Genomic DNA, 13,378 nt, shown 5'->3' on the forward strand with positions numbered 1-13,378 from the left:
TATTTTTAGGTGGCGGGGGTTGGAATGGCTCCAGGCCGGGGTTTACCGCGGCGTGGCAGTGTGGCTGCAGCACAGCAGGGGGCGGGTGGCGGCGGAGAAGCTGCGACTCGTGTTTTTGCTGCGAGTGAACAGCACGCACGGCATGGACTCCGGCGCAGCGGCCACATGGCTCTAGGCGCTCGCGGGTGCTGGCGGTGGCCATTTTAAATGCCGCGTGGTTTGCCACACACACAGTCTCACCTCCTGCCTCAGAGCGGGGGGGAGGAGACACTGCGGACACTTTCCCAGATTGACTGTGAACACAGTGCTTTCAGTTTTCTGTTTGTGCTTCTTGTAAGGAAGGTAGATAAAGTTTTGCAGAAAGCAAATAAAATCAGGGCAGTTTAAGAGACTCAGACTTTAATTACATAACAAAACTGAGGAGGAAGTTGATAACATATGCCATTTAACAGATGAAGCAGAACCTAAAATAATTTAATTTATCAACACATTTTAAGTGGCAGTAACAAGTTAAAAATCAATCCAAACTAAACTTCACATTCTGGGACCACCTCTGCAGTCAGGACTTTCATATTTGCATTACATATCTAGGCAGCTGGCTAATTAAAATGTAAGAGTACACAACTTTCAAATGAGCAGTATAAAATGTGCAAGAAAAACAATTAAAAAGTCAGCAAAAATAGATGTAAGCAAAATGCTTTAGACCAAAGCAGAATAGGAAACCCGAGGTGAAGACAGACTTCTATTCTCAAAACACTGAAGTATTTTGATTCTTCATTTAGTTTCAGTTTCCAAGGTAGAAAAAGTGGCATGAACACATTGCACAAAGACCTTGATTTACATACACACTCCATTGAGAAACAAACTAATCTTCAAAAGCCTTAGCATTTTTAAAAATTTCAAAAGCAGTATTTGTACCTCATAGTCTGGCCCTCCAAAGTGGGACTTTTTCTTCAGTTCTGTCACGGCATTTTTGTAAAGTTTTGCAGAAAGCAAATAAAATCAGAATGGGTGCAAAGCTTTCTGCAAGACAGAGATGCATTTATATACAAGTTAGAGATACCCTAAGTAGTGGAAACACTAAGGTTTCCAAAGGAGTTTTGAAACTCTTTGTTTGCTGGATACCTTATCATTTCCCTCAGTTTACCCAGCAGAATGTGAATTCTGTCTCTGCCTGGGACAAAATTAGAGCGTTGCTAACAGCAAAGGCGGAACAGGGAGAGGGAACAGAGTCTCAGTTTCTCCCTGTGTTCTTTGTGATCTGGAAAGAAGTGCTTAAGAGGGATTCGAAGGGACAGCCACAGCAAGCGGCTCCCCCAACTCCTCCTCCCAAACCCTCTGCCTCTGAACTGAGAGGGACATGCAAAGCACCCCGAGAATCACAGGGTACCTGGCACAGCCACTGTTTCCCTGGCCTCCCGCCTCCCGCTCAGTACCCTGGCACTGGCAGTTGTACGCAGGCTGACAGAGTACCTTCCCTGCAGCCCTTTAACCCAGTTGCTGTTTCCCCAATTTTGCGTTCAGACCCCCCCATCCCCAAAATGGCGCCGACTGTGTGGTCAGATGACATGTCCGATCCCCTCGAAGGAACCTCCAAGACATATGCCCAAAGAAAGAAGGATAATCAGGCTTAGAGGGGCGTTGCCTCTAGCCAGGTAGAGGCTAGGGGAAAACCATATTTTCTGGACTGTGTGGATTAGTTGGCTTGGCATGTCTGAACCACAAGAATATAAAGCTTTAGTCAATATTGGTGCGCAGTGCACATTAATCCCATCAAGACATGTGGGGACAGAATCTGTCTCTATCACTAGTGTGACAAGGGGGATCACAGGATTTTACTTTGGTGGAAGCTGAGGTGAGCCTGACTGGAAATGAGTGGAAGAAACACCCTATTGTGACCGGCCCAGAGGCCCCATGTATTTTGGGCATAGACTTCCTCCAAAATGGCTATTACAAAGACCCAAAGGGACTCAGGTGGGCTTTTGGAATAGCTGCTGTAGAGGCAGAGAACATGAAGCAATTGAACACCTTATCTGGACTATCAGAGAACCCATCTGCAGTTGGACTTCTGAGGGTGGACGAGCAACAAGTGCCAATTGGCACCTCAAGGGTGCACCAAGGGCAGCATCAGACTAATTGAGATGCCATGATCCCCATCCACAAAATTATCTGCAAGCTGGAGAACCAAGGGGTGGTCAGTAAGGCTCACTCACCCTTCAACAGCCCCACTTCGCCTGTGCACAAGTCTGAATGAGAATGGAAATTCTGACTGTGGACTGTCATGCCTTGAGTGAAGTGACTCCACCACTGAATGCTGCTGTGCCAGACATGCTGGAATCCCGTACGAGCTGGAGTCCAAGGCAGCAAAGTAGTATGTCTCTGTTGACATTGCTAATGCATTTTTCTCCATTCCTCTGGCAGCAGAATGCAGGCCTCAGTTTGCTTTCACGTGGAGGGGAGTGCAGTATACCTGGAAGCGACTGCCCCAGGAATGGAAGCACAGTGCTACCATCTGCCATGGACTGATCCAGACTGCACTAGAAAAGGGTGAGGCTCCAGAACATCTACAGTATATTGCTGACATCATTGTGTGGGGGAACCCAGCCGTCGAAGTGTTTGGGAAAGGAGAGAAAATCATCCAAACCCTCCTAGAAGCTAGTTTTGCCATCAAAAAGAGCAAAGTTAAGGGACCAGTGTAGCCATGATATGTTATGGAAAATCCTTTGCTAAGATTTTTCTCCCGAGGACCTGAGGAGCCTCAGGAAAGAAACATAAACAATAACTATCTGCTGCTGTGGAATGCAACAGGTGCATCTGTGATTGATGCATGTTGGTTGTTTCTAATTAATGGCCAATCACAGTCAGCTGGCTCGGACTCTCTGGGAGTCAGGAGCCCTTGTTATTAATTCCATTCCTTTTCTTTCTAGCCTTCTGATGAATCCTTTTCTCTCTATTTTTTTAGTATATTTTTAGTACATCATTTTAATATAATATATATCATAATGTAATAAATCAGCCTTCTGAAACATGGAGTCAAGCTTTGCGTCTCCTCTCACAAAGCATCAAGCAGAGACCAGCTTGTGAGATTCAGTTCCTAGGAATAAACTGGCAAAACAGATGGCGTCAAATTCCTAGGGGTGTCATCAACAAGATCACAGCTATGTCTCCACCAATCAATAAGAGGGAAACACAAGCATTCCTAAGTGCCATAGGCTTTTAGAGAATGCATATTCCTGAGTACAGTCAGATCATGAGCCCTCTTTACCTGGTCACCCGCAAGAAGAACGATTTTCACTGGGGCCCTGAGCAGCAACAAGCTTTTGCCCAAATTAAGCAGGAGATTGCTCATGCAGTAGCCCTTGGCCCAGTCAGGACAGGACCAGAGGTGAAGAACATGCTCTACTCTGCAGCCAGGAACCATGGCTTGTCCTGGAGCCTTTGGCAAAAAGTGCCTGGGGAAAATCGGGGTCAACCACTAGGGTTTTGGAGTCAAAGCTGCAGAGGCTCTGAAGGTAACTACACTCCAACAGACAAAGAAATCTTGGCTGCCTATGAAGGAGTCCAAGCCGCCTCAGAGGTGATTTGTACAGAAGCGCAACTCCTCCTGGCACCCTAACTACCAGTGCTGGGGTGGATGTTCAAAGGCAAGGCTCCCTCCAGCCACCATGCCACCAGTGCTGCATGGAGCAAGTGGATTGCTCTTATCACACAGTGCGCCCATATTGGTAAACGGCATCGCCCTAGGATTTTGGAAGTAAGTGCAAATTGACCCGAAGGTGAAAATTTTGGTGTCACAGATGAAGAACAAGAATCAGTGACATGGGCTGAAGAAGCTCCACCATATAACCAACTGCCAGCAGAGGAAACACGCTATGCTCTTTTTACTGATAGTTCCCGTCGCATTATAGGAATGAATCGGAAATGGAAAGCAGCTGTATGAGTCCCACATGACAGGTTGCAGAGGCCACTGAAGGAGAAGGTAGATCAAGCCAACTTGCAGAACTCAAAGCTGTTCAACTAGCCCTGGACATTGCAGAAAAAGAGAAGTGGCCAAAGCTCTATGTCTACACTGATTCATGGATGGTAGCCAATACTCTGTGGAGATGGCTGGAGAGGTGGAAAGAGGCTAACTGGCAGTGTAGAGAAAAACCACTGTGAGCTGCTGAAGAGTGGAAAGACATCGCTACCAGGGTAGGGAGGCTACCTGTGAAAGTCGACCACGTAGGTGCCCATGTCCCCAAGAGTAGAGCTAATGAGGAGCACCAAAACAATAAGCAGGTAGACCAGGCTGCAAAGATAGGGGTGTCAAAGATAGATCTAGATTGGGAACACAAGAGAGAGTTATTCCTAGCTTGATGGGCCCATGATGCCTCAGGCCAACAGTGCAGAGATGCCACCTACAAGTGGGCACAGAACTGAGGAGTGGATTTAACCATGGACAGTATTTCTCAGGTTATCCATGACTGAGAGACATATGCTGCCATCAAACAGGCCAAGCGAGTGAAGCCCCTATGGTATGGTGGGTGGTGGTCCAAGTACAGCTATGGGGAGGCCTGGCAGATTGATTACATCACACTGCCCCAGACACGCCAAGGCAAGCGCTACATGCTCACAATGGTAGAAACCACCATGGAATGGTTAGAAACCCACCCTGTGTCTCATGCTACTGCCCGTAACACCATCTTGGGCCTGGAAAAGCAAGTCCTGTGGAGACATGGCACCTCTGAGAGGATTGCGTCAGACAATGGGACTCGTTTCAAGAACAGCCTTATCAACACCTTGGCTAGGGAACATGGCTCTGAGTGGGTGTACCATATTCCCTACCATGCACCAGCTGCAGGCAAAGTGGAGAGGTATAATGGACTACTTATAACCCAGTTGAAGGCCTTGGGTGGGGGTTCTTTCAAAAAGTGGGAGCAGCATTTAACAAAGGCCACCTGGTTAGTTAACACCTGAGATTTCACCAGCCGAGCAGGTCCTGCCCAGTCTGAGTCCCTGAATATAGTAGATGAAGTCCCAGTAGTACTGTGTCAGAGGTTTGTTAGAGAATACAGTGTTGATTAATTCTGCCTCGAGTGCAGACAAACCCATTTGTGGGGTTGTCTTTGCTCAGGGACCAAGTTGCACATGGTAGATAATTCTGAGAGATGGAACAACACGATGTGTACCTCAGGGAAATCTGATTGTTGGGTGAGAATCATATGCAAATATCACTGTTTGCTAGATGTTACTGCCATCATCTGTACATTAAGCCATACAGACATGAGATAGAAGGAAATGTGTAAGTGTTGAACGTCTGAGCAAGTGTGTCATGGTTTGATGCTGGCACAATGCCAGTGCCTCCATGAAAATCTACTTTCCCTAGTGGGTGCTGTGAAATGTGATCAGAAATAGAGCAAAGCAGGCTCCAACTTAGGAATAAAGGAAAAAAAAGCTTTATTAACTACAATATCTAAAAAGGAACAGACACAGAACTCAGAATGAAAACTCTCCGGCAGGGGGGCCCAATGCCTCTCAGGGCTCCTCCACCCTTCCATCTTGCAAAGCCTTCACCCCCCTCCTCTGCCCAAGGCTCCGGCCTACCTTACCCCGGCCACATGGCTTCCCCACCCAGCCCCGGCTGGGCTGGGGAGGTCTGACCTCCTTCACAGATGGGAACCAAGAGAGTTCGTCTAGGAGTTCTCTGCTCTTTTTAACCTCCGGTGTTCTCAGAGGCAGTCCATACCTTCAGTGGCCAGACCAGGTGCCAATATTCAAATCCAAGCACTGATTGGTTTGACCACAACCTCCCAAAAATCACTTCCTTCTCAACCAAGGACAAAGTGAAAGATGGAGTTTTGAGTGAGTAAAATGAAAGTGGGGAATCCTGCAGCTCTGTAGTCTGGGACCTGGATTCAGTAGTCCAGTGTGGAGTCATGACAAGGGCATGATGGGTATTGCTTGTAATTTTTTGGGGGGAACAGATAGAAGTTTTTACATGAATAAAATGCATGAGTTTGGTAGTAAGTTGACAATATGGAGATAAGGGGTGTAATGTCCTAGGGTGATGTTATGATGCTTGTATCCCCAGTCATGTGTTCTGTTTATGCTGGATATTATATTCTATGCATCCAAGACTAGCTGAGAGTGAAGGCGAGGAAAAGAAGAAGCACAGAGTTTTGTTATCAAGAACTAGACTCACTGTCCTGGTTTAGGGCAAATTTGGGAGAAAACCTCCAAAGGGGATCCCTCCAGAAAGTAAACCCACACGGCCCCTCCCGGGAAACACTAAGAGCTCGCACTTTGTAGCCTGCCGTGGCCTACTCTGCAGCCTTTCACAGCACTGGAAGGGTGGGGGGGGTGCAACACAGACCATTGTGAGCCAAACGGTCTGTGCTGATCAAAAACATGGATGGACAGACAGCTGCAGTTCGGCCCTATGTCACTACAGCTCCAATCAATCTCTGGGGGCAGGATGTATTGGCAGCCTGGGGGGTACGAATTGAGATGGATTTTTAATTGGGGCCACTGTGCTGAAGGGCGGAAAATATCCTATGCTGCCTTTACGGTGGCTAGTAAAAAGACCCATCTGGGATAAGCAGTGGCCCCTGACAAAAGAAAAATTGGTCGCCCTTCGTGAATTGGTTCAGGAACATCTTCAACAGGGACACATTGAGCCTTCCACTAGTCCCTGGAATACTCCTGTCTTTGTGATAAAAAAAAAATCTGGGAAATGGAGGTTGTTACAGGACCTCTGGAAAATTAATGCGGTGATGGAAAGCATGGGGGCATTGCAGCCTGGTATGCCTTCACCCACCATGATCCCTATGGGATGGGAAAGCTTGATCATTGATCTGAAGGATTGTTTTTTTCACAATTCCTTTGCATCCTGATGACAAACCAAAGTTTGCCTTTACTGTGCCTGCAATTAACAATGCTGAACCTGTGCAGAGATATCAATGGAAAGTTTTGCCGCAGGGCTGTAGAAACAGCCCAACTATTTGTCAATGGTATGTGGCTCAGGCCTTGTCCGGAGTCCGTGAGCAGTTTCCTGAAGCATATTGCTATCACTACACGGACAACATCCTGGTGGCAGCATCCACCCAGGATGAGTTGCTGAGGATACAGCCTCAGCAGTTCGATGCTCTGCATTCTTATGGGCTGCAAGTGGCTCTGGAGAAGGTTCAACAGCATCCTCCTTTGAAATATCTGGGAGTCAAAATTGTGGACCAAACTGTTCAGCATCAAGAGGTGCAGTTCTTGGATTCTATTAAGACTCTGAATGATGCCCAGAAATTGCTCGGTGTCATCAGTTGGTTGTGTCCTTATTTGGGACTAACCGCAAAAGAATTGTCCCCGCTGTATGATATTCTAAGGGGGAACCCTGACCTGAGATCACCTTGAAAATTGACTCCTGAGGTGCGATGAGTGCTGGAGGAAGTGCAACAAGCTGTTTCTGCTCATCAGGTTCATCGAGTAGATCCTTCCATTGATATCACTGTCTTCGTTACCAATCCAGATTTTCATCCTACGGGTATCATTGGCCAATGGAGTGAAAAATGGTCTGATCCCTTGCACATTTTGGAATGGGTCTTCTTGCCCCATCAACTGAAAAAGACAGCACCCACGTTGTTTGAATTGATCACTCATTTGATTTGCAATTAATGGCAGCAGATCCCGCAAAAATTATTCTTCCAGTACAACGGGAAGACTTTGAATGGAGCTTTGTTAACAGTGCTCCTTTGCAAAGTGTGCTGCAAAACTTTACAGGGCTGATTGCCTATCATCTGCCCAGTCATAAATTACTGCAGTTGGCAAAATCAACCAATCTGTCTTTTGCAGCCAAAAAGTAGTCAGGTGCTGGTGCAAGGACCCACCGTTTTTACTGATGGCTCCAGAAAAACGGGGAAAGCCATTGTTACTTGGCAGGATAAATCTGGATGGCAAGTGCTGGAAGGCCATGAGTCAGGCTTGGCCCAACTGATTGAGTTAAAGGCTGTTGCCACGGCATTCCAGAAATTTTCTCAGGTGCCTCTGAACTTGGTCACTGATTCTGCCTATGTCACAGATATAACCAAACATTTGGATTGTTCACTTCTGAAGGAAGTCAATAACGCAGTTTTGTTTCAGTTATTGAAAGCCTTGTGGAGTGCAATTCAGACCTGAGTTCATTCGTATTACATCTTGCACATTCGGAGTCACACCAATTTACCAGGTCTCATAGCAGAAGGTAATACCAGGGCTGACAGGTTAGCTAACCCTGCGTGGGTAGTGCCTCAGCCTGACAAGATTGTGCAAGCCAAAACGTCGCATGATTTTTTCCATCAAAGTGCACATACTCTGCAGAAACAGTTTCAGTTAACACCAACCGAGGCTCATGACATTGTCAGTTCCTGCTCTGACTGTCATGGACTTCCTGCAACTTTATCAGCAGGGGTGAACCCCAGAGGCCTAAGGGCCTTGCAGCTTTGGCAAACGGATGTTACTCACATCGCTGAATTTGGCTGCCTCAGGTATGTGCACGTGTCTATTGACACTTTCTCCTCTGCTATGTGGGCATCTGCTCACAGTGGAGAAAAGGGTCGCGACATGATTGCCCATTGGAGAATGGCTTTTGCAATTTTGGGAATACCTTCTGTGAAAACTGATAATGGCCCCACCTACATCTTGCAGAAGATGCAGCAGTTTTTGCGCTTATGGGGAGTCTCACACAAACTTGGTATCCTGCACTCTCCAACAGGCCAGGCCATTGTTGAACATGCTCATGGTACTTTAAAATGTGTTCTGGATAAACAAAAAAGGGGAATGCCTGGAGAAACCCCACACAGTCAATTGGAAAAGCTCTATATACAATCAATCATCTTACAGTGCCACAAAATTCAAACAATCCTGTCATTTAAAATAATTTTCTCTTGTTTCACTCTTCAGGTGAGACACACCTGCCTCGAGTGAAAGTCTGGTTATGGGACCTAACCACTAATAAGTGGAAGGGCCTGTGCAACCTTATCACTTGGGGCCGTGGATATGCATGTGTTTCCACAGATACTGGGGTACAGTGGATACCTGCGAGATGTGTTCGCCCTGACTTGCGACACTAAAACAATGTGGCCAACAGGCAACCTTTGAATGATGATCAAGATGCCGACCATCAATCAGATGACCCCTCCACAAGTGGGGAATGAACATTCTATCTTTTCTTTGTTTCTGGAAAAGGCTTGTTGACAAGTTAGATTGCCACTTCTTTGAGCAGACTAACAATGTTTTGTTACTGTATTAGAATTAGTATGGTTACTGTATTAGAATAGGTAACTGATTTTAGGATTAATAGTGTATTTCTTGTAAGAGGGAACCACAAGACTTGATGTTGGTAAATATGTTGGAAATCTCTCTGACCATTCTAAGTCAGTGTCCAATTGAGGTTCTGATTGGTAACTGGCAACTACTAGAGGAACCTCTGGAGCTGTGTTTGTTCTCCTTTCTGCAAGGGGGCCTGCAGAGGATTACAAACACTGCCTCCTCCTTTAAACAAAAAGGGGGATGTGACAGCCCGGTCAGAGAGTGAGAAAACCAGATATGTTTTCCCAGAATCAGCCTGAGAGACTTTAGGGAGCTGAAGGTAAACAATGATAGCTTATTGTAATAAACAACCTGCAGGTGGTGTTTTCTACTCTCTGTTTTCTTGTTTTTCTCAAAGAGTGATTGCCCATTGGAGGATGGCTTTTGCAGTCTTGCAAATACCTTCTTCTTTGAAAACTGACAATGGCCCCACCTATATCTTGCAGAAGACACGGCAGTTTTTGCGCTTATGGGGAGTGTCACACAAACTTGGTATCCTGCACTCTCCAATGGGCCAGGCCATTGTTGAATGCACTAATGGTACTTTAAAGCGTGTTCTGGATAAACAAAAAAGGGGAATGCCTGGAGAAACCCCACACAGTCAATTGGAAAAGCTCTATATACAATCAATCATCTTACAGTGCCACAAAATTCAAACAATCCTGTCATTTAAAATAATTTTCTCTTGTTTCACTCTTCAGGTGAGACACACCTGCCTCGAGTGAAAGTCTGGTTATGGGACCTAACCACTAATAAGTGGAAGGGCCTGTGCAACCTTATCACTTGGGGCCGTGGATATGCATGTGTTTCCACAGATACTGGGGTACAGTGGATACCTGCGAGATGTGTTCGCCCTGACTTGCGACACTAAAACAATGTGGCCAACAGGCAACCTTTGAATGATGATCAAGATGCCGACCATCAATCAGATGACCCCTCCACAAGTGGGGAATGAACATTCTATCTTTTCTTTGTTTCTGGAAAAGGCTTGTTGACAAGTTAGATTGCCACTTCTTTGAGCAGACTAACAATGTTTTGTTACTGTATTAGAATTAGTATGGTTACTGTATTAGAATAGGTAACTGATTTTAGGATTAATAGTGTATTTCTTGTAAGAGGGAACCACAAGACTTGATGTTGGTAAATATGTTGGAAATCTCTCTGACCATTCTAAGTCAGTGTCCAATTGAGGTTCTGATTGGTAACTGGCAACTACTAGAGGAACCTCTGGAGCTGTGTTTGTTCTCCTTTCTGCAAGGGGGCCTGCAGAGGATTACAAACACTGCCTCCTCCTTTAAACAAAAAGGGGAACCTGTGGATATGACAGTCTGGTCAGAGAGAGAGAAAGCTAGGTAAGTTTTCCCATGAATCGCTCTGTGAAGCTTTAGGGAGCTGGAGAGATAAATGATAATCAAATATTAAACAATCCACAGGTGGTGTTTTTTAACAAGTAGTTTGTCTCATAAAGTTGTTTACAGATGGGTGTCTCCTTAATTAGCCAATCATGTGAAATATGTTGATTAAATGACCAATTGGGTCCACCTGTAGCAAACCAAGGTGTAAAAAGAAGAGGATTGAATAAACAGGCTGCTTTTTAGCCTTTGCCTTCTGATCTGACTGTGTAATTTCTGACTCAACAGTGACAATGGGATGCTAAGTGAGCAGTTGGGTGGTCATTTGGCTGTTTGCCAAGGCAAATCCACCACAATTTTATACTATTTAATTCAATCAAAATATCCTCATCTAATAAGCTAGGAATTAGAGGAATCCAAACAAAAAGGTTATTTTATATTACAAGTATAGTACTTTACCATCAGTATGCTGTAATCCCCCAGAAAGTTTCACTGACAAGTGTGACAAAGTTGCATGTCTACCAAGGCAGAGAAATTTAAAATCTCCAAGTGACTCCCTTTAAAACATATTTACTTCTGCTGTAGGAGTGCCTATGAATAAGAATCATGGGGAAGGCTCACAAGGCAGATATCCTAGTGGGAGTCTGGTATAGAACACCCAACCAGGATGAAGAGGCAGATGAACTAGTCTATAAGTGGCTCTGATGTTTCACAATCATCAACCCTTGTTCTTGTGGGAGACTTTAACATGCCAGATGTGTGCTGGAAACTCACCACAGCAGAGAGGAGGCAGTCTAGGAGGTTCTTGGAGTATGTGGAAGAGAACTTCCTGACAGCCCTGGTGAGTCTGATACCAAAAGGGTTAATTCAATTTTTACTGTGCCTGTGAACTTTTAGCAGCAAAACAAGGCATGCAAAAACTGCTTCCCCAGCAAGGATGGTTGGAAGATAAGATGACATCTGGCTCAAGACTGTAGTGACAGACAAAACAAGGACTGAATCTGGGAACTCAGGGTGGGTTTTATGGTAATGGGTGAATTGTAATATGTAGCCACCGTATATAAGCAACACTTGTAAAATCATGTCTGCATAGGGTTAGGAGTATCCCCTGTGGGACCTCAGGCCTGAATAAATGGTGCCCTCTTTAACACCACATTAATGTTAAGGAGTCTTATTCCGATATTTTGGAAGATTTGGTGACAAGTCTACCAGGGGTGGGGGCCCACTAGACCTGTTATTTACAAACAGAGATGGGCTGCCTGGAAATGTGGTGGTTGGAGGCTGTCTTGAGCACAGCGACCACTATATGATAGAGTTTTCAATACTTGGTGAAGTAAGGAGGGGTGACAACAAAACCTCTACCCTGGACTTCTGGAGGGCAGACTTTGGCCTGTTCAGGACACTTTCAGAAAAGTCCCCTGGTGAACAGTCCTTAAAAACAAAGGGGTCCAGGAAGGCTGGACATACTTTAAGAAAGAAATCTTAAAGGTTCAGGAGCAGTCTGTCCCTATGTGCCGAAAGATGAGCTGTCGGGGAAGACCAGCCTTGCTGAACAGGGATCTTTTACAGGAACTCAGGGAAGAAAGAAGGTTTATGACATTTGGAAGAAGGGCAGGCAACTCAGGAGGAGTACAAGGATGTCATTAGGTTACATAGAGAGAAAATAAGAAAGGCAAAAACTCAGCCAGAACTCAATCTGGCTACTTCTGTGAAAGATACTAAAAAAGGTTTTCATAAATACATTAACAACAAAAAGAGCACCAAGGAATTTCTCCATCCTTTTATTGTACATGGGGGGGAATATAGTCACCAAGGATGATGAAAAGGCTGAGGTACTTAACACCTTCTTTGCCTCAGTCTTCAACAGTAAAACCAGTTATCTTTAGGGCAACTGGCACCCTGAGCTGGTAGACAGGGATGGGGAGCAGAATAGCCCCCTTGTAATCCAGGAGGAAGCAGTTAACAACCTGCTGAGCCACTTAAGACACTCACAAGTCTATGGGACCAGATGGAATTCATTTGAGGGTGCTGAAGGAGCTGTCAGAAGAGCTCGCCAAGCCAGTGTCCATAATTTATCATCAGTCCTGGCTCACTGGGGAGGTCCCAGATGACTGGAGGTTGGCCAATGTGATGCCCATCCACAAGAAGGGTCAGAAGGAGGATTTGGGGGACTACAGGCCTGTCACCCTGACCTCAATGTCTGGCAAGGTTATGGAACAGATCATCTTGAATGCGATCATATGGCATATAGAGAACAACCAAGGGATCAGACCTAGCCAGGATGGGTTTAGGAAAGGCAGGTCCTGCCTGATCAACTTGTTTTCTTTTTATGACCAGGTGACCCACCTAGTGGATGAGAAGAAGGCTGTAGATGTTGTCTACTTGGACTTTTGCAAAGTCTTTGATACTGTCTCCCATGGAATTCTGCTGGAAAAGTTGGCAGCCCATGGCAGGGACAGGTACACTCTTCATTGGTTTAAAAACTGGCTGGGGGTCCAGGCCCTGAGTGAGTGTGATGGTAAATGGTGTCACATGCAGTTGGCAGCTAGTCACTAGTGGGGTTCCCCAAGGCTCAGTATTGAGACCAGTCCTGTTTAATATCTTTATTGATGATCTGGAAGAGCAGATCAAGTGCACCCTCAGTAAGTTCAGACTTCACCCAAGTTGGGCTGGGAGTGTTGATCTGCTGAAGGGTAGGAAGGCTCTACAGA

The 13,378-nt window shown here is 45.7% G+C and overlaps 1 protein-coding gene across 1 annotated transcript in view; it reads right to left on the reverse strand.

Moving 5' to 3' along the window:
- LOC121356949 (ceramide transfer protein) overlaps positions 1–13,378 on the reverse strand; it is an 86,982-nt gene that overhangs the window by 22,814 nt on the left and 50,790 nt on the right. Inside the window, exon 8 of the mRNA XM_041473847.1 lies at positions 919–989. Coding sequence (XP_041329781.1) covers positions 919–989 — 71 coding nt within the window. The remainder of the gene's footprint in view (positions 1–918; positions 990–13,378) is intronic.

Source organism: Pyrgilauda ruficollis, unplaced genomic scaffold (assembly GCF_017590135.1).
Source record: "Pyrgilauda ruficollis isolate IOZ18807 unplaced genomic scaffold, ASM1759013v1 scaffold303, whole genome shotgun sequence".
Taxonomy (NCBI): Eukaryota; Metazoa; Chordata; class Aves; order Passeriformes; family Passeridae; genus Pyrgilauda; species Pyrgilauda ruficollis.